The sequence below is a fragment of the Carassius gibelio genome, chromosome A8 (genome assembly GCF_023724105.1).
Source record: "Carassius gibelio isolate Cgi1373 ecotype wild population from Czech Republic chromosome A8, carGib1.2-hapl.c, whole genome shotgun sequence".
NCBI classification, from domain to species: Eukaryota; Metazoa; Chordata; class Actinopteri; order Cypriniformes; family Cyprinidae; genus Carassius; species Carassius gibelio.
The window spans coordinates 18,750,388-18,772,068 of NC_068378.1; the positions used below are offsets into that span (position 1 = coordinate 18,750,388).

General features: G+C 36.6%; 2 protein-coding genes across 3 annotated transcripts; both read right to left on the bottom strand.

The window, feature by feature from the left end:
• Positions 1-3,935: 3,935 nt before the first annotated feature.
• Positions 3,936-10,450, bottom strand: LOC128018757 (MOB kinase activator 3A). Of its 2 annotated transcripts, none has more exons than XM_052604501.1 (4): positions 10,225-10,450; positions 8,564-9,130; positions 5,242-5,444; positions 3,936-4,532 (listed from the first exon to the last, which is right to left on the bottom strand). In XM_052604501.1, exons 2-4 carry the CDS (start codon positions 8,979-8,981, stop codon positions 4,503-4,505), a joined length of 651 nt encoding a protein of 216 aa, XP_052460461.1. In that variant the 5' UTR covers positions 8,982-9,130; positions 10,225-10,450; the 3' UTR covers positions 3,936-4,502. The 2 variants fall into 2 exon arrangements, with proteins under 2 accessions (XP_052460461.1, XP_052460460.1); XM_052604500.1 differs by having other exon boundaries at positions 8,564-9,045; positions 10,225-10,449.
• A 638-nt stretch (positions 10,451-11,088) lies between these two features.
• Positions 11,089-20,519, bottom strand: LOC128018756 (tyrosine-protein kinase ZAP-70-like). The gene is made up of 13 exons (XM_052604499.1): positions 20,351-20,519; positions 16,347-16,786; positions 15,340-15,500; positions 14,829-14,967; positions 14,225-14,309; positions 14,017-14,033; positions 13,884-13,923; positions 13,161-13,344; positions 12,861-13,067; positions 12,352-12,544; positions 12,077-12,217; positions 11,878-11,990; positions 11,089-11,736 (listed from the first exon to the last, which is right to left on the bottom strand). The coding sequence occupies exons 2-13, from the start codon at positions 16,746-16,748 to the stop codon at positions 11,619-11,621; spliced, it is 1,800 nt and encodes a 599-aa protein (XP_052460459.1). The 5' UTR covers positions 16,749-16,786; positions 20,351-20,519; the 3' UTR covers positions 11,089-11,618.
• Between the last annotated feature and the right edge of the window lie 1,162 nt (positions 20,520-21,681).

A 21,681-nucleotide genomic window follows, 5' to 3' on the forward strand; every position in this document is an offset into this window, starting at 1 on the left:
CTCCCTGAGATTTAATGTACATTTTTCAGTAACCTAACACATTCACAGTTTACAGTTTCAGTGGTTGGTCACGTCAGGTTAAAAAAAACATATAGGCCTATATATATAACTTTACAATCATTTATTTACATTTCATGATTGAATTCATTATTAACATTTCACCAATGTTTGGGAAACCCTTTGATGAAGAGCAATATTTTCTTGTAGATTATATAGGAACAATGCATGGGCATTATCCACCACTAGAAAACGACATTTGTTACTCTATAAAACACAACTGTCTCATCTGAACTGTAACTTCAACATTCCATGCCCTTAATTGAATGGATGGGAATGTTAGCATTCACTGGCACACATGATCGTGACACAGGCACGTTTTACAGCCATGCTGAGTCTGAGATAGACGGGTCAGGTGTGTATCCTCACACTGGTGTTAATGAAAGCTTTGATGATTTCGATCCCTTGAATGAGCCAAGTGAAATATCTATTTTAGTCCTAGACATGGCAGTTTTGATACCTGAGTTATTTCAGCTTCCTGTACACTCTCTTAGAAACAAAGTGAAACTTTCTTATCCTTAACTCATAAGGTTTTGTCAGTAGTTATATATGTTTTTCAGTGTCTTTATTTTCTCGGGTGGTCAAATAATTAAATGCCACTTAAAGTCATTTGTCCACCTTGTCCACCTGTCTCTCTTTCTGGTTGGTCTCCCAGTGTTTTTGGCTTATATATTCAGCCATGAAAACAGCCGTAAAGATTACGCAAGGTTCAGAGTGAGGCTTGGAGGAAAGAAGCACATGATGAAATGCCAAGTTATGTTGAAAACAAGCCACGTGATGGAGGAGGAGCAGTGCGTACTCTAGGTTGACAGAGTGGGGCCTTCGCAAAAGGGTCCAAATAGTATTCTAACTCTCCATTGGGTACATGCATAACAGAGTCAAAAAACAGCAGTGTGCACATGTACATCCCAAAGAGGATGAGATCTGATTGGTGAGGTTCTGGTGTGTTAGGAAGAGTAATGTCTGGTTGTTCTGTTTAAGAGAACTAATCTGTATTTGTATGTGCAAGAAAATATGTGACCCTGTCCCTGGACCACAAAACCAAAGCTTTTTTATTCAGCCTTTAGATGACGTATAAATCTCAAAACTGGTTTTGTGGTCCAGGGTTATGAGGTCAGATATGTGTGAATTGTTTGGGAGGAGGAAAAGTGAGGAAAGTGGAGAAAATGAAAAATGAGAAAGCGAGGTGTCTGGTGTTAGGTGAGTGTGTGATGAAAGTGGAGTGTGAGAGTGTGTGTGTATTTGGAGAGGGAGAAAAAGACAGACAAGTTTGTATGTGTGCTTGGACTGATCTCTTTGGGAATTCTGTAGTCCTCTTCTGTTACATCAAGGGCGTGTAGGTTTCTGAGGAGTCAGCTAGTACATACACACATGACAAAGATTTATTTACACTTCTGCTGTGGCGCCAAAACCTTTCCTGGATTCAAAATCCATGTGGCAGGAAAGCATGAGCAACTTATGAGGAGACTGTCATCAGACACATCAGGCACTGACAGCAGAATACACCTGAATGTGATCCTATCCGCTCAACCTGAGATTGTGGATTACATTTATTGCTTGGGTGCACAGACTATGTATACATAAGGTCTCGCTATAAAAAATTATCAATGAAACTAATAAAGTTGAAAGGTTTTGTAGAAAAAGAGCAACTGTGGAGGGAAGCATGCACTTCTTCTTTCCTCTTAAACGAAGAATTTTGTCGACCCCTGAAATATTTTTCTGATTAAGCAATGTGTCCTGGGCTTCTATTGCGTAAGCTTGCTTTTATCAGTTTAGAAACTGGAAATCCTCCAGGCCCCAAACAATAAACCCCGAAAATGTAAATACTAGTGGAACAAATGGAAAAATATTTGCATGCCTGTGAGAGTCTGAATAGTCGGAGTTTACAAAAGAACAAAACAGCGACGTAAATGCGCGAGCAAAAAAAAAGTTAAGCACAGGATCACACACTGAAATAATTAGATATGTTTATATACATCTCTAGGTATGTACGAAATGTCCTAAGATATGTCTAAATATGATGTGTACACTTTTCTAAGGATATTCATATCATAAAACTCGTTTGTTCGTTCCTTCCTCGCAATATTATTAAACTGAATGCATTTATTGAACTATTTATTTTAGTTTCAGAGTGTTTTAGAGTCCCTGGGTATCAGCAGTCTAGTTAACATTATAAAATTGCATATTCGAATCCCAAGATAGACAGCCTTATGCAACATTTAGCCGCATTGAATCAGCCTGACGGCACCAACGCTTGATTAACATTACAGCGCGAGCGCGTTTTTCACCACCTCGTCCTGCACGTACCCACCCCACCACTGCTGGAGCGTGAGGCCAAAGCTCCGCCCACTGACGTGCAGTTTCTGCTTCATTCCAGTTCTGGTACATTCCTAAAGAACACGACAATATCCAGATAATAACACGTAACAGACGGTCGGCCAGGCGTTTTGTTGCTGAAAGTGAAAGAAAACGCCTGTTATGGCGCGGAGTTGTTGATCAGTGCCGAGGGAATGTGACGGAGCAGAAAAGCTAGATCTGATGCAACTCACTACTTCGTAACCCTTTCCAACGACTATATTTTGAGATTAATACATTTATTGTGTGTATGAATGCGCATATACAACATTTGCAGTTGGAAGCATATATTATGTAAACACTTTTTATGTAGCCCTTCTATGTGTTCATGTAGCGAAGCTGGTTTACAGAACAATAAACAGAATACTTGAATACTGAGTCGGTTCTTTGAATCAGGCAATCACACTCGCGCATTGATTCCTCTATGGACATTAATTAATGTAACCTATGGTACATACAGTGTGATGGCAGTAGATGATATATATAAGACATATATATATATATATATATAAAATAGTGCATATATTGCCATTTGATATAATCACTGAACTGAACCAATATGCAGGCAAAACTGTGCTTTCCCCCAAAAAAATTAAGATGTACACATGCAAAGGCAACTGGCCAAATAATTTTTCAGTGTATCTTCTGTTGGGTGTGTTTTTCCCTAATAAAAATTAAGTAGGCTATATTAAATTACATTATTATTATTATATATTAATATTTATTAAACGATGCATAAGCATGTAGTATTAATACATTCGTTGAAACAATATATTTTAGTTGAACTTATTTTTTAGAGCAGTTGTAAGCATAGTTTCATTAAGAGTATTTGTTACATTTTTGCATGAAAACACTTGAAGTGAATATAAACTTTTTAATTGGCATGAATCTCAACTAGGTTTATAAATGCGCTTTAACGAGCACATTTATTTGAGCACATAAACTAGCATAACCTTGTTACAGCGTTCAACGTCAGTGTTGCAAACACGCCCTCTCATTATGATGCAGAGACTACTGGAAAAATCTGGAATTGGGGGCAGACTGAAGAGGTGGTGTTGAAATCAAGGGCAGAGCGCGATTCACAGTTAACGACTTCATCATCCAGACAAACTGGGGCTGAATAATTATTTCCTCTAAACGTGCAACTCAGCACTTATTCAGCATGCAGGATAGTAGACAACAGAGCAATAAGATAACTATAAACTTACAGTCTGGCCGATTAGTCGTAGTTGAAACGCTAAAGAAAGAACAATTATAAAAGAGCCTTGTCCAAAAAGGAAAACCCATTGAATAACCAAACCGTAGACATAGTTGAAAATTAGTAAAATAAAATTAGTGATCAGGACTTAAGGTAATGCAACATTTTATTATACAGGTGTGCTGGAAATGCCTTTATCGCCATCTAGTGGACAGAAACAAAAGTGTTTATGAAACAGCTGGCTTGTGTCGGCCCTGCAATCTAATTTAATTGTGAAAATCGTGAGAAGGCTGAGAAAATAAGACTGAGACAAAACCAGAAGAGCTGGAGAAACAGGATTGTCTTTCATTTTAGAAACAGAAAAGATTAAAACAAAAGCAGAAAAAACCACATGACTATGAGGTTATTAAATAAAATTCCAGGGATGATGTACTGAATGATATCTTAAACTTTTATAGTAGTCAGACATTAAGTCCTACCGCTTCATCAAGTTTTTAGTGAGAATTAGTGATGATGCAAACACAACCAGTAACTGAGAACAGAACTGATGACATACAGACATGAGGAAGTGGGTTTAATATCTCAACCGCAGACATAAATAGTCAAATATAATCTGTAAATTAAAGATTATAACAGCTCAACAGAACAAAAGAAATTATTCAGAACAATTTTGAAACAAAAATAACTGATAATACTGATTTCTAATAAAAAATACTCTGCATATGCCTACACATGAGAATACGGAGAGATGTACATGTCTCTCCCTCTACACAGAATATTACAGTACATTAAAGTGTATAAAAAATAAAGTTTGGTTTCTGTTTCATCTGCTTTGAAATTGTAAATTTGCATGGTTCTGATCTGTCTGAAATGTAAAGGTCCGCTCTCTTTTTCAGTGGCACATCCGTGATGTCATCTCTTTCTGTTAAGAGAAATAAACACTGCATCAGTATGACATAAACCATTACTTTGTTTTGAATAAAAACAACTTGGCTGCCTCTAAAATGATAATCATTTATTTTCTTTTTCATTTATGAAAGGAAATATTAATGATATAAAATGTGAAATAAATGCTGATCCTATTCCCTGTGTTTATATATACACTTTACAGATGCAAAACTTTTGGAAACACTATGCAAACAGCCACAAGCTCCTGATGTCAGTAACAGGACCTGGGGTGACATCTGATGCCACGGAACCAATTCAACTGTGACTACTGAGATAATGAACTATAGATGAAGGGTTTTTCTGCACTAGGAGCTCAGACGCTCATTAAGAGCCTGTGAGAAAATGATAAAGAGGCTGGAATATCAAACCCGCTGACTCATCCTGTCCTAGTGTGACCCTACCAATTAGCAAAGCCATTATAAAATGGCCTTGTTAAATACCAATCATGACATGACGCATTAGCGCTTGTTTCTGTATCAGTCGCTCTTTGTTTCTCGCTATCTGCCTTCATTAGGTTATGGAAAATCACTCTTGATATGTTTCTAAATCCACACACACACACAGAGACGCATGCACATATAAATACTATAGTTATAAAATAATAACAATGTTTTCCGTAGCATTTTACTGCACATATGTAATTTTTTTTTTTGCATATTGCTATATTTAACACATACACTTACCAGAGGTTCCAGCTCTTTGTGGTCTATGAGGTTGAATTCAGTAACAAAGTTATAGAAATGTTTGTAACAGGTGTTCACGTGGGCCTCTGCTCCCATCTGGCTCACGCGGTCGAAATGGTGGATGTACACATGGACAAAGACTCGGAACAAACGAGACAAGATCTTCTTTGCAACCTGCATGAAGGTCTTAGGGAAGGGCGTACCTAAGAAAGAAACACCATATAAAAAAATGAATAACCTGCAAGTTTCAATGCGAAAACAGTAAAAAGAGTGAGAACTAAAACACAATTTTTTTAATCATATGCAGGCACATGCACGCAGCCATTGTTTCCGCTATTATTTTGTGTAGTTTTTTCTATTTTCAGGCCTCTATTTTAACAAACTCCTCCTACAGTTTTAATCGGATCATCTTCAGATTTGGATAGTGGAATCATAAGGCTTTTGCCATGCTAATTTTTTGTTAAAGGGTGTGTTCGTGATGGCCTGTTAAAGTCTGATGCTTTTCCACGCAAAAGGAAATGACTTGTTTTACACAAACTTAACTTTTAGGTCCGGGCCCACCCATTTTGGCCCAGGCCTATGATTAGTGAGTGATTTTCATTCTAGCGGTTTATCCAATAAGCAGTCCGAGGAAAGCTTTTGAGTTTTCTGGAGGCCCACCTACAATAAAAATCCTGGAGCCGCTAGTGGTTGGTCCATATACATAGTAAGGTTTCACAGAATAAAACCGAGCAAATAAAGTGTAATGATATAAATAAAAACTGTATTCTTCCACCAAACAATGTAGTTCCTCTGAAACAGTTGTGGTTTCAACAAAGTGGTTGCCGAGCAACACACAGAAGTAAACAAAGGTGTATGTTCGTAGTGTAATTTACAACAGCTTCGAATGCGCCTCAACCAATCAGAATCAAGGACTGGAACTATTCGTTTTATAAAAATGACTTTGACATATTCCTCCTATATTCACCACTTTAAATGAATATTGTCCACTGTTTGCTGTTTTCCTAAAGCCACTGGGTGGAAGTGGCCCCTGGTGTGAGGGACTTTCAGTACTGCTTGCAGCTATAATTTCTCATTGTGATTTTACATCCATATCAGGTCCTAACATTTGAAAGAACATCAAACTAGTTATTTGTAGATTAAAGGTAGAACTGAGATGACAAGCTGAGCCTGCTGATATCACCATAGTAAACAAATGCCTCCTATCTCTGGATGGTAACGTTAGGCCTATGTCTTTTCTCATTCGCATGTCCTCACTTCATAAGTTGCTCATCTGAGGCACGTGCTACAATATACATTGCAGAATCATATTTCCTCAGTGCGGTTTATTAATAGAGCCCCGTGATCTGGCCTGGATGAAGACAACCGTGTCCTTATACATTGGATATTCTCAGGCCCCATTTGTTTACACTAGTGCGTTTTCGTTTTAAAACAGCGTTTTAGAGTTAAAATGATCTGCGTTATCACTGGCGTTTCAGAAATGATCTCTGTCTACACTACATAACTGAAAACGCATCTCACATGACCATTCATGCACACTGGGCAGGCGCGTAAAAGTGTAAATCAGAGGTCGGTTGCTAGTCACTGGCAGGTTCAAAAAAGAGCATGATTGCTATTCACGATACGGTAACACGGTAGTCAATGATATGCAGAGATCACGTGGGCCGCCACACCAAAGTTTTGGAAAGTCTCTGTTTTGGTCCGTTTACACTAAAATGCAACCCAGGAGTTTTCAAACTAAAATGGGGTCAACAGCATTTTCCAAAGTCTCCATTTTCGAACGTGGAAGACACCGGAGTAGTGTAAACGATGGTATCTCTTTTCTCATCCACATGTCCTCACATCACAAGTTGCTCATCTCAGACACGTGCTGCGATGCGATGGATTATACATCGCAGAATCATATTTCCTCAGTGCGGATTATTAATAGAGTCCCATGATCTGGCCTGGATACAGACAACCATGTCCTTATACATGGCATATTCTGAGACTGTCTGATTGCATTCTAAGAACTGTTCCGTTTGCAGACTTGGTCTATTTGTATCCCAATGTAAATTGTATGTACCAAATTGATATGCAGCACAGATGTCCAATGACAGGTTGAGGATAATGAGATAAAGCCTGGGAAGTCAAAAACTACACTTGACCACCCCAAAGTTGTCTGCATAATTTATTATCTCTATCTTGATTCATAGTTAATCTTAAATGATGCTGCAAATGGTCAACAGTAGGGTAACCAAACGTGGCATTTTCACGTCCTGGCCAGGATTTCTATAATGTCTAAAACATCCAGGATTTGGCTTTGGGTTCCTGTTTTCATACTTAATGAAGCTAATGATCGTTTGATCAATACAATGCATACATTGTACGTAGCCGACCAATCGTGGTGCATTAGAAGGTGGGATCCACAGAGAACGGTCAAAGCGATGCAAATACGTGTACATATCAACGTGTTCAACTCGAAGCAGCACTGAGCATACCATCAGGTACTGCGTCATACAACAATTGGTCTGAGCAGTGGAAACAAAGCCAAAGCGTGGATATTTTAGACAATATAGAAATCCTGGCCTGGACGTGTCCTGGGAAAATGGCACATTTGGTCACCCTAGTCAACCGATTACTTTTTATATGGTGACCTATATGATTTCTTTAAATGTCTGCATAGCACATTCTGATGACCTACAGAGGTTTAAGTTTGATGGACTAAATAGAGAACAAAAGGTACAGTATTTGGACATTTAAGCCACACTTTTGATTACCTTTGAATGTCTGAATGTCACTGCATTGGAAAAGATGCAATGAAGTAGCATTCATTTTAAAGAATTATATGCCAGTTTGTTAGGTTTTAAATGATAAAACAATCGACATACTAAAAAAAAGACTGATTTTATACTGTATGTTCACTAAACTCCTTTGAATCAATTGGTTAAAAGTGCTCAAATAACTCCAAAAAGTTAGTTATGAGAAAAAAATCTTGGATTAAACTGGTATTTTGCTGTCTGACCAATATAATTAATTTATTTTAAGTCACTGCTAATTTCTTTTATTACACTCCTTACTACAGTCTTAAAAATGAAGTTGGGGCTGTTGAGGCAATGTAATAGAATAACCATTTTGGTTTTTACCAAAGAACCTTTCTGAAAGCAAACAAACTTAAACCCTACATCTACAGTGAAGTAAACTGTAATTTACAGTAAACTTGAAGGAAACTGTCAATAGTCTTGTATGAAAAGAAATTGGGTTTAAAACAACTTTACATATCCAACAATTTAAGGAAATTTTGGTGCAAAACAATGTTTTGTTCGGGTCATTTGGTCCTTACCAACATTAGTGGGGAAGATGTGCTCATTGTTGATCTGGACCTCAATCCAGTCCATTAGCAGGCTCATGTATTTGGGTGCTGAGACAGCGGTGGGCTTCTTATACTTTTGTTCATCCTGCCAGCGGTACTCGTACTTAGGCCCGCCTGACATAACGGGGCAGGTCTGGTCTGTGCAGGAGTCGCTGATGGTGCCGTAGATGAGGTTGATGCGGTTAAAGAAGTCCACCACGTGAACGGCCACCCAATCATTGAGGTCTTCACCATGCGGCAGCTGCACCGCCTGCTTCAGGTCCAGGCCGGCATTCAGGGACGCCTGTGCTTTCTTGTGCAGCTCAAAGCGCTGCGTTCCAGGCTCAAACTTGCGCTTGGGCCGGAATGTCCTGTCCTTGTTGAAGACTTGTTTTAGGGCTGTGGACATGGTTGCTGGGGGACAGGGTTGTTGTGTAATGTGTCTAGAATGAGCCTTTTGATAGCAAGGATGCCTGAAATGAGAAATTAAAGGATGGATAAACAAGGACAATATTGTGTGGAGGCTTTTCAGTATCACCGATGGAGGAAGGACGGATGCTGAATGAGAAAAAGGGAAAGAAAATAAAACTAGGTCAAACTTAGTCTCCTCCAGGGTTCCAAGTCCTTTTGAATAAGGGTTTGATTACATAAGAGCAGAACATCATTTTATAAAATAGCACACACATTAAGAGCAGTTTCTAGCAAATATTTTATGTTTATATTATTTAGTGCTGAGCAAGACTAAACTAAAAGAAGATTTTATTAATTTCCATGACTTCTCCCGGACTTTCTCTAATATTTCCAGGTTTACAGATGGGAACCCTAGTAGACAAAACATTAAAAGAGTGCTTGAGAGTGTCAGATTTTCTTCTCGCTGTGACACTGAAATAACTTCATATTTTGGGACCCACATTTTTATTATTGCACAAGGATTTTCTCAAACTCAAGGATTAATTCCAATCGGCTGTGCCTCAACATTAAGTGACAGAATGGCACAAGTAGCAAGAAACAGCATTTTGACTATTTTAATTTTTAAGAATTTCTCAGTTTAACCAACTGAACAAACAATATATCATATCTGCACTTTAAAGAAAAGTCGGCCACTGAACAGGTTGTATACAGACTTAGCATATTTAGAATATTAGGGGAATTACTGAGTAATTTCCTGTTGGACATCATGGGTGGCATTTAATGGCCAGGGCAGGGGGATTCCACTAACTTCTATAAAAGTTAAAGTATGTTTATTTATAACACATATTTATAACATCTTTTTCAAAAGTAGGCCTATGCATTTAAAATTAGAACTTTTAAATAATTGTAATACTTATTTTTAAGTTATATATTTTTTTTTATTTACATATTTCTATATTGTAAACATGTAAATCTGTACATGTTTGTAAATAAATGAATGTCAGTAGCATACATCAAAAGTGAAATATGTTGCTCTCTTCTGTCTACACAGTAATTCCGTATGACGATGTCTTTTTAATGGCGTGACGAGGACACGAATATTCACACGAATTTAACTTTCATGAAAACACACAGGTGCGACAAAAAAATAACCTTTGTAAAATCGACAACTGTATACCCAGAACGCATAAAATGACGATGTTTTTAAGCAAATGTTTACAGTGAAGTTGAAGCAAACTTACCGAGCGAGCGCCTTTCTTGTTCCGCTTTGATGTGAACCGCCTTTTTACACCGTCCTCTATTTTGTTCGGTATTCAAGATGGTGCTTGTTTATTATAATTACATTGTATTTGCAATTGTTATAGAGTTAAAAGGAACATCGCCTTCGTATTGTAACAATTATTAAGTCCACACTTTCTAAGCAAACCACAAGCCCCTCCCTGCTGAACAAAGTACACTTCCTCTATTGAAACATCAGTGGAGCCTCTCCAGTCCAATAGAGGAGAAGCGTGAACAAGAAGGAAGTGCATTTGTATGCACTATGGTTACACGCTAACATCAAAACATTTTATGCATCGGAGATCAATTTATTGGGGGCTGTGAAAAAAAAATTATGAGGGTTGGCTGGCAGACTTTTTACACAGGTTTATTTTTGAAAGGAAGTTTATAGACACATGCCTTGAACTTAAAACTTCAAAGAACAGAAAAGAAAAAAGAAATAAAAATAAACTGCCATTTACCAGAAAAAATGCAGTTTATGGAGTAAGTTTACGCAATCTGTCATCATGCAGAATTGTATAGGCTTGTCAGCTGAATTATAACATAAATAACAAAAATGTAAAATGTAATATAAATAAAATCATTGTTTTGGCTGATATAGTAATTTATAATAAATTTGACACTGAAAACAATTGTGACATCTTGTCTCAGTCTGACATTTATAAAAATAAACCTATTCTGAGAACAGTTTAACCTGTGTTAAATGTGTTTCAGTGTGGCTTTGGCTGTGGTCTTCTCTATATATTTGTATAATTATTAAACATATATAATTATGTTACTCTTTTTATGTTCAAGTGGAAAGTTTATGCATACGACAGACCCGTGCATCTGTTTAACATTAATTGTTTTATTGCATGTACAGGTTATTGCAAGTAAAAGAAAAACCTTCAGAATGTGTCACAAAATATATTTTCATTCAAATATTTGCGAACATATATTGTTAAAAGGAATACTGAAAATTGCAGGAAACTTACAATCAAATTATTTAACAGAAAACAAGACCATGAGGTTTAAGTAATTCCTCTCATATTGAAAGTGTTAATGGGTGATAGAGAAAATACATCCGATGTCAATAACTGAAACACTTGCAGGAAGAAAAGCACTTCCTGGTATATTTAAATAGTAAATAGACACTGAACACAAATAGTATTATGAACACTGATAATAGCAGGCCAATAATTTAAAAAAAGGTGACTTGTATTGCTCGGTCAATAGTTTGATAGACATAATGCTAAAGATTCGATTTTCTGCCAGCACATTATCCATTAAGTTTGCAGACATTTCCTTTAACCCTGGAACACAACAAAATGCAATGCAATGCAAAAATTCTAAATACATGATAGATTTGCCCCTATGATCACTTAGGGGGCTTTCCATTCTCTGTTTTCATGTAGTCTGGAATCTTCTTGGAAATGGAGTAATAGAAGTTTCTCATCTTCTCCTCTACTTTGACAAAACCTGGCCGTTCTTCATGCCTGAAGAAGACAGGAGTCAAATGTCAATCAGAGGTTATGTATATTACCTTGAGCCCCTCAATCCAATCCACATACAAGCAAACAGACAAGTATTATGAGTTTATAATGTCAATGTAAGAAACGTAATGGCATTATATTTACTTGTATGTCCAGCACTCCTTCATCAGTTCATACATGGTCTCAGGACATCCAGCAGGGCAATCCATACGATTGCCACTTTCAATAAAACTCATTACCTCTGGACCTTTCATTTTCTGCATTAGGAAAGCAAACGGATGAAAAGTCACACAAGCAACTTATTGAAGTTGGTTTTAAGTACTGTAACAGTGTAAATATTTACCTTATAAGGCTTTCCTCCGTAGGAGAAGGCCTCCCACATCGTAACACCAAAGCTCCAAACATCACTTTTGCTGGAGAACTTATGAAATTGAATGCACTCTGGTGCGTACCACTTCAGAGGCCATCTACCTCCTGTACGGGCCTAAACACATACATAACCACAATGCAGTGTTTACCATTAAATTACACAGATGCACAATGCAATAAATTATATTAATTAGAATGTAATTGTGGTAAAAGTGTGTTTCTCTCACAGTACACCTGAGAGCAGCCCACCTTGTAATAGTTGTTGTCTGCACCCAGTGCCTTGGAGAGGCCGAAGTCACTGATCTTGGCATATTGCTGGTTGACTAATAGTACATTACGGGCTGCCAGGTCTCTGTGCACAAAGTTCTTTCCTTCTAAGTACTTCATCCCCAGTGAGACCTGATGCATTAACGTCACAATGTTGTCCATAGTGACCTCGTCCCTGAAAGGAGCAATACTGATCAACTTGGGAATTTTCTAATTTAGTCAGAACAATGTTTTAAATGATGACTCTATTTAAAATTTGCTTAGAAATGACAGATTTCACACTGACTTTAACACAAGTTGGAACAGAAATCACTATTAAATCACTATTATCACAGCTAAAGTGTGACAAAAAATATATTTTATAGAGTATATATAGACTGTTAAACATATTCTAGTATACAATATAGACCAAATGTAGAAACACATTTATATATTATTAATGACACAAATAAAAGATTAAGTTCTAAATATTTTTATTCTGATATGCTCACTTCTTGCCGGAGAGAAACTTGTTGAGTGGGCCAGCGGAGGCCATTTCCATCACCAACATGAGCGCTTCAGCTTCACAGAGTCCAATCATGCGCACAATGAACGGATCACTCAGCTGATGCATAATATGGGCCTCTCGCATCATTTCATCCTTTATTGATTTTTCATTACCTTCCTTCAAAACTTTAATTGCCACATCAATCTGTTTGCTACACAAGAGAAGGAAACATGTGCTTATGATGTAGAAGTATTTCATTTAAGGAAAATGTTACAACACAAATTCTTCCACTCTTTGTAGTCACCTTTCCATTTTGAATACACCTTTCTTGACACAGCCAAAGTTGCCCGAACCAAGCTCCACCTCGTCGATCATGAGCTTGTCTCTCTTGATGAATAGTGACTTCTTCTTGCATTCATTTGGATCATCGTAAGGACTGATGAATGCATCATGATCCATAGGCAAAGATGGACGTGCACACTTGGGCACTGGGGAACATCACAGCAGATGTTAGATACATGTTTTTAGTGTGCTGATCAACTTTTGAAAGTGAAAACTTTTGTAAAATATTTAACACATTCAGTTTTTTTATTGCTAACAAGTAACACATTTTTTTGTTGTTGCTGTAGTGCGTATGTAGCAACGTGTTAGCAACATAGCTAATGCTAACCACGGGCTTATTTTACTCATAGAAAGTTAGAAATAGAAATTCCAGCAGAAACACGTGGTTAATGCAAATTCTCTTCTTCAGGACTACAAACTGGACGGCTCTATGGTAAAGCCAAGCCATTAATTTTTGTTGTTCTTTGTGCAAAACCAGTGGTTTCTCAATACTCAAGAGTTTAGTAATAGCCAAAACTTGATGCATTTATAACGTAAACAGCACAGAGACTGAGGCGTGGACTGTTTAAAAAAAAAAAAAAAACATATTTCAAGCAGACATACAATTCTAGGCTTATTTTTATTTTATTTTCTCACTGCTGTTAGATGGTTTCAACTTTCTAATGTTGTACCGATATAAACTTACCCATAGGCGGCGGTGTGTATCCATTATTTCCAGGCTTCCTCTGAAACACAAATAGAGAACCCTACGATTAACCACACACATAATATTATTAAATGTCTTTAAAAAATAGATGTGTTCTGTCATCCAGACTTACCGGACCAGTCGTAAGAGCTAAAAGTGAAGAAAAGAAACGAGAAGAAAAATATGATCTTAAGACATTTTCACTCACAAATATTAATTTTAATGTATTCATACCATGTAAATCCTCAAGTCTGATTGTTCATATTTGTATACAGAAATGTGTGGTTTTGGTGAAGATATATAACTTTTACATAAAATGTTTTTAACATTAAAGTTTATACCTGAAACTGCATTACTTTGGTTGATACACTGTTCTCTCAGTACAGTCACAAGACCATCAGGCTTCATCTTTAAATATTCAACCAGCTGCCCTCCAGAGGAATATCATTATTACAAAAAAACATCAATGACAACTACAAAAATAAAAAATGCTTTATATATGCAGAAATAATTTTCGATATTACTGTTGTATTATCTATTGGATGTTTTTGTTTGCTCTGCAAGCTGTTATACTAAAACACATTTTCAATATTTTGAAACAACTTAATATGCACATTTATTGTGCAATACTTTAAATGATTTAAATTATATATTGATTTACTTTTTGTGGTGCCAAACACCACAGTATGCACAAATACAAATAATTATATTATATAACCTTCACAAAACATAAATCCTAAATATCTATATCATAGACATACTCTTTTCTTGTCATACTCTTTATGGAACTAAATATAATGAATTAAAATACATAAATGTTAAATTTCATATTGCAAAAGCTATTACATTCTAGCGACATTGTGTGAGGGGTATTTTTATCCTTCAGTCTTTTTTTAGTCTTTCATAAAGCATTTTCAAGAATATAAGATGACAGGTAAAGCATACCTGCCACACGGTGTCAAATTTAGTTCCCTCTGGCATTGCGTATTTCCCTGATTTGTCGTGTAAAATCTGATAATGGTATACTGTTTTTCCGTATGTCACTGACAGCGCGAATGTTCCAAATTCTTCTCTCTCTCGGACTCTGGAAAACAAAACAGGTCAGATATTTGTTCATGTGCTTTCTGAGTTATTGAAGTAACAAGTACTGTATATGTAATATTGACCAATCATGCTGTGTGTCTTTTTGAATTGCATATTATTTTTATGATGCAGACAAAGCTACTGAGGGAATGTAGGTGAGCAAATATCGCATCTACAGCTAACATAATTTTTTGTAATCATCCGATTTGCATTTATTTTACTCATTACATCACACAAGACCCAATTTTATCTCTGATACAAACAATATGTTAATCAGATTTGCCTCTAAAAGCAGCCCAAGTATCATCGTGACTTTCCACCCTAACGCTGCAGGAAAAATTTAGACTGATGATTTCTCAAGCTCTTCACTCACAGGAACTTTCCATCCGGCTGAGATCCTGAATACAGTCGTCTCTCACTCTCCTGGCGAGGGATCTTGCCATGGAACCAGGGCATTTTCTCATGCGCTGTGGTGGCAATCAGTTTCTCTAGCTGTGGGGCCTGGCTAATGACGGCTTGTTCCATGGCCTCCCCCTAAAAAAAGAACATAATATCCTATTTTCGGGGTCTCTCATGAAAAATGATCAAACATTTCCTTACCATTGAAGACTGACAATAAAATTTTATTTTTATTTTCATATTTTTTTTTTCATAATTAATGCATAAAATATGTTAAATACATTTAAATAAGAGGAATAGGCCATGACGAGATCATTTAAAGGAAAAAGACTTTAATGTGTACGTAAGACAATTTTTAATTAAAATTAAAAATTAAAAAATTAGTTAAAAATTAAAAGCATGTATTCTAAAAAATGACTTGTAAATGAAAGAATGTTTGTTACACTTTTCATTTTTAAAGTTCAAGAATTTAAATATTTCCATTTAAACTATAACTATATGGATAGCCCACCTAAAAAATAAAAAAAAGTCATAATCTACTCACAATCAGGCTTTCTTCTTTATTCATCATATTATATTTTCAGAAATGTCTTTTTGGTCCATAAATTGGAAGTCAATGTTAACCAAAATTATTATGGTATTAGTATGGTAAATAATAGTAAATGGTTCTAATTTTTGGATGTCCTATCCCTTTAATGCACATATAAAACTGTATAATTTGCATAGATCAGAACATTTTTCAGGTTTAGATCACTATAAAATGTTTTTTTCATTTACATTTAGTCTTTTAGCAGATGCTTTTATCCAAATGGTTTTATTTTGCTTAAAACATGCAAAACTGCAGTTATTAGGTTGGCAAAAAGTGATATGGAACCGTAGCATGGTCATCAAACCTACAATTATTTCATAGCCACGCAGTTACCTAATATTAATCAACACCTTGCTTGTCAATCAGAATCAAACCCGTTTTGAACCTCTTACCTCCAGGTTCCAAGTGTGACGCACATATTCCCTGAGCATATTTTCCCTCAGGCTGTCAAAGACGCCCGTCTTGATTGGTGTGTCAGCCGTTCGCAGGCAGGGTTTTCTCAAGGTGCACACGAGCCCGTCGGGGTCTTTGCTGTAGTACTCACAGAGCTCAGCAGGTCCGCAGTGAGGCTTCCCACCTGCGATGCAGAATGTGCCATTAAGTTGTTTTTCAACCGAGTAATGGTAGAACTCCAGGTTCCAAACCAAAGACAGGACGTAGCCCCCCAAGCTGCGGAGGCACTGGCGCAGGAGGAAGAGGCCGTCTCCCATGCCGGCCAGCTTCAGGTTATCCTCGGCCTCCGAGCGGCTGATGCTGCCATAGAAGAACGGGAGGTCTGCGGCAGGGTCTGCCATGATGGAGGCAACAAGGGGGTTGAAGAGTCTCTCTAGATCTAGAAAATGATGTTTGAGAGAAAAACAGAGAGAGTGAGAGAGATTGAAGTGACTGATAACTTTTAACTAAATGTGGCAAACTGTAGTGAGCATGTGTTTCTGCTGATGTGGGATGTGGGAGTATTTTTTTTCACATCTGAAAGCATCTCTCCCACTTTTTCTTAGTTTTCCTCTTTTTTTGTATCCTCAACAAAGACATTTTTGTTTTTAATGGCACTATTTAATAAAAAAAATGGTATGTAGAGGTATATAGTGTTAAAAAGACAACATGTAAAGCTGGTGTGGTTGGAGCTTTAGTGCTGTGCAGCCGGCAAAGTCTCGCACTCGGATCGATTCACCACAACAGGAAATTCAGCCATATCCTTCCCCTCCCCCGCCACCTCTTAAATGACAACCCTCCACCCTGCGCAGGTGCCGATGCTTCAAGAATGTTCCTAAGCTCATCAACAGACACATGCTTTGCTGAAATGCATCTCTGGGACTAGAAGAAAATGAAGAAGATGAATAAAAATTCTGTACTTGTAGATGCCAATAAGGCAAAGATGAAAAAAAAAAAAAAAACATCTGTAAGGGACTTCCTTATGTAGTTATGACCATTTTCCAGTGACCGAATGCTAATGCTGTGTAGGAGAGTATGAGGTCAATAATGAAACATAAGCATGTTTTCACCAGAAAGCAAAAACTGCACGTAAAACACCTCAAAATGCCTCACACTTCAGATTCCATTGTTTTATGCAAATGATCCGACGGTGACTTCAGAATGGCACATGTCCTGAAGTGGCAACACATGGACTGAGAACCAATGGAAGACACAGGCAGCTGTGATTTAAACCACAGCTTCCTGGACACAGAGCTGCCCACACTAACAGGGATGACAACGGTTGAAAACACAGAGAAAGACCCACAGCCACACATATACACAACCTTGTCTTAAACCACCACAGGCCACAGCAAAGGTCTGGGGGACAGTGCATTATCTGAGGGGAAACGTGAGACTCATGAGGCAATTTGATCCTTTCCATTTTACATTTGGAACTTAATGTAAGTGTGATGTTGCACTTTTTTTACTATTATTATTTGTTACCCCTGAATATAGCACAACACGAAGGATTTATCAAGAAATAATTTAATAAATGATAAGTTATTAGAAAACTGATGCTTTGATTGTACTTTTTTTAATAATATAAATAGCACATTAACACACACACACATAAATTTATAGTCATATGTGTGTGTGTGTGTGTGTGTGTATGAAGAGTTCATGTGCTGTCTGAATTTTTTTTCAAATTTTTTTATTTTTATCAGGGTCTTATGTTTAGGTTCAGTCGTTTCACTTTTTACTTAATTGGCAAAGTATAGATCCTTTTCTATGCCATTAAAGTGAAATAACATAAATATAGGAGAACCAAATTTCAGATGGCAATTAGAGGCTTTTTTTTGCATCTGAACACTTCATATATATATAACCCAATTTAGCATAGAAATGTAAGCAATTTACATAATTAAAATAATGCAAATTGCTGCAATTTAGCATATGTATAGATATTGTAAAATAATTTATATGTGTGTGTGTGTGTGTGTGTGTGTGTGTGTATGTACTTATATATGTGTATATATAACATTTATATTCGGCTTCAGTCTTCTCCCCTAGGGAGTATAACCAGTTCTGAGAATGGATAGATGGATATTATTTAAATATATATATATATATATACATATATTATAACTTAATTTTGGGGAAGTAGAGGCAGTACTTATGTCAACTAGTTCAAATTTGTATTTTCAGTGGTCAAAGATGTGTCTTCAAGATAGATTTATCAATGTTATGCGAAAAGTGAAATGGTATTTAATAATTTGTTTGTCTAAACATTATTTTCCGGTGTGAAAGATGGGTGACGAAATTGCGGCCGAGCCTCATCGAAACATCTTCTCTTCCGTATTAGGGGTAATTTTATCATTGTGAGCAAAATGTCTCATGCGTTCAGAAGCAAGCAACCATCTAAGATGGGGGTTCACTGTCTATTTAATCTATAAAAGGAGCTTTGAAATTGAGCATCTTTGAAAACTATTCAAGACATAAATAAGATCAAGGCCTTGAGGCATACGCTCGTTTTTAAGGTTGTTTAGAAGTATATGGACATTTTGGAGATGAATTTCAAGCTAAGAAATCTGAGTTGGTACAGCTCATTTGTATGAGTTCTCTAAAATGCCCCAATAGTGGTTTCATAATTATTTTTTTTTTGTACAGATTTTCTCAACTGAAGAATCTGTTCTATGCTACTTAATGATACCTAAACTATTCATAGTGTTTATGTCCATAGATCCAAACTCAGCTGTCTTGAATGGAAACTAGCTCTGTTCAAACAGGCAAAGTAGCCTACGACGGAAACAAATACCTTCTTTTTCCCATACATAAAAGGCTATTTGACCCCTGCCCTTTTCGTGACTACTCACTTAGTTTTTTTCTATCGCTCTTTTTCTTGTCCAACTTTTCATGATTTTGTGCCCATATTTAGATGGTCTCAAAGGACCACTGAAATTTCACGGGCATTTGAGCAGTGAAACTGTCTGGATTCTTGAACCGAAACCTTTGAGTTACTTGTGATTCAGTGTACCACAAAATAATGAATTCTGGTACACATTCATTTCAAAGAAGCAGAATTAATAGAAGTGTCACCTGTTTTATGAGATAAGTTGAGCAAAATGATTTAAGTAATGGGACTCACAATGTGTTTTTAACTGTTAATCTTTAAAAATTCTTTACCTACTAATTTGAAATTAAAATTGTGTGCTGTACTTAAAAATTATAATTGCACATTTAGTTCAAACCAGTTAACAGCATCTGAGACTTTTCAGATCTTCTGCACCTGTTTTACAGTTCAATACATATTTTATCTTCGTCTCTGAAGCCACAGATGAATTTTGTGCTACTCTGCGGTCCTAGTGATGCTATTTTATATTTGCAGAGACACATTAACTTTCCGATTGCATATACTATATACTTTTCATACACATTTGCAAAATAAAACGAATGTAAAAAGTATAAACTGTCCAAATGCATAATTTATTTATGCATAAATTACAAGCTTGCAGCCATAAACGCAATGAAAATCCCTTTAAACAATCATTTATGATTATAATTCACCCTGGGAAAAAGATACCAGCATTAGCAGTGCTTTATCGTTAACATTTATTTAAATAAATGTAGACTACGCAACAAGATAAGATTGAAAATTGCACCCTTGACTTTCCGTGTTATGAACTTTCTTAACAACATGCAACATCTGCTCAGACAGCCTTCAAAAGTGTTGCTTAACATGCATACATATATGCCAACAAGATGTTTCAAATTACCTTCATATCTACAATCTCAATTTAATGTAATGGTTATGTGTCTGTACGGTATTTGACCCCTGAACATATCTCTCCTCCTTTGCACGTTACATGCCTGACATTTTGATCGACCATGAAAAGTTGTGAATTTGCCCCGGGACAAGATAAGAACAGATGGTTCTTGGCAGCCAGAGTCAAAAAAAGCCAGAATAATCTAATTAAAAACTCACCGTGGCCTGTAGCTGAAATCCAGGAAGAGAGAGACAGAAAGAAAGAGAGAGAGAGAGTGAAAAAAAAGAGTGGAGACACGGATGTTCTGGTGAAGGAGTTATAACAAATGTATTTAGTTTGCTGAAGTGATGATGCTCTCTGATCTGGCTTGTACGCTAGATGGCTTTATGCTTGCCAAGTTTGTGTGTGTGTGTGTGTGTGTGTGTGTGTGAGCTTAAAAGAAAACGCGTGCACTTATGTGTGAATATGGGTCTTGTGTGTTTCTATGCAAACAGGTGAACTGTGTGGGCTGCTCAAATCACTCATATTTGCATTCCCTTCGTGGCTTCTTCTACAGAAACTGTAACTTACTTTCTCACCCATGTCTTGGGATGTAACTGCTGAATGCTTTGAAAAGCTGTGACTAATGCCTAAAACAGTTAGAAGAAATTGGTTCATACATTTTGCATTCAATTGCTTTAGGGACCCGTTAAGGCATTTGAGAGATATATTTGGAGCAGTGCACAGTGAAAACTCTCTTGAACAAATATCATTAAATGGTTTTATCATCGCACAAAATCTTGAAATTGGAAAACATCAAAGCCAGGGTCAGAACTTAATTTACCTCATGCTCTGTTGAGTTTGTTTTAATGTATTTATGTTTGGGTCCCCGAAGACCCCTAATGTCTTAAGTGTATAATAATTAATAATAACAATAATATCAATAATGATTATTTTCTCTAATTGGACCTAATAAGAACATTTGACTGATTTTAAATGATGAGGTTTTAATTCTTTTTTTTTAAGTAGACAAACTTTTTCTTTTTCTTTTTTAAAGAAATGTAACTGTTGTGTAATATACAATGTAAAACATGTTTTTCTAAGTTGTAAATAAAACAAATATTATTGGAATATATGGAGTATGTCCTAGGCTATGTTGATATTCTTTGCATTTATTGATGTTTTTATTTGGAGTCTTGGAGACCTAAAACAGAACCCTTTTAAAAATGTTTAACAAGTTAAAATTGTGTTTATAATAAGTTCTCAAAAGATTAAGAAAAGTCATGAAGTATCAACGTTCAACTTCAATGTTTTTTTGTTTTTCGTTTTTTTTTTTTACATTAAAAGAGCCTCTCTTAGACCCAAACCCGACAAGAACTTTTTATTTCACGCCTGTTCTTCATTTCTATTTGAAGGTAAAGGAGTCACGTTTTCCTCTGAGTGTTCATAACTGTTGACGACAGCGCATCCGGCTCTGTTGGGGGGGGGGGGGGGGGGGGGTCTATCCGATATCCAACAGGTGATCGAGGCGGCCTCTGAGCGCGAGCTGATCAAAGCTAATGTAACGGTG

Coding starts and splice junctions, on each gene's coding strand:
- LOC128018757 (XM_052604501.1), bottom strand. CDS start 8,981: ATGTCCACAGCCCTAAAACAAGTCTTCAACAAGGACAGGACATTCCGG. Junction 5,445..8,563: donor CATCTTCCCCACTAATGTTG/GTAAGGACCAAA, acceptor TTTCTTTCTTAG/GTACGCCCTTCCCTAAGACC. Junction 4,533..5,241: donor ACAAAGAGCTGGAACCTCTG/GTAAGTGTATGT, acceptor TTCTCTTAACAG/AAAGAGATGACATCACGGAT.
- LOC128018756 (XM_052604499.1), bottom strand. CDS start 16,748: ATGGCAGACCCTGCCGCAGACCTCCCGTTCTTCTATGGCAGCATCAGC. Junction 12,218..12,351: donor CAGACAACAACTATTACAAG/GTGGGCTGCTCT, acceptor GTATGTGTTTAG/GCCCGTACAGGAGGTAGATG. Junction 11,991..12,076: donor ACGGAGGAAAGCCTTATAAG/GTAAATATTTAC, acceptor TTCCTAATGCAG/AAAATGAAAGGTCCAGAGGT.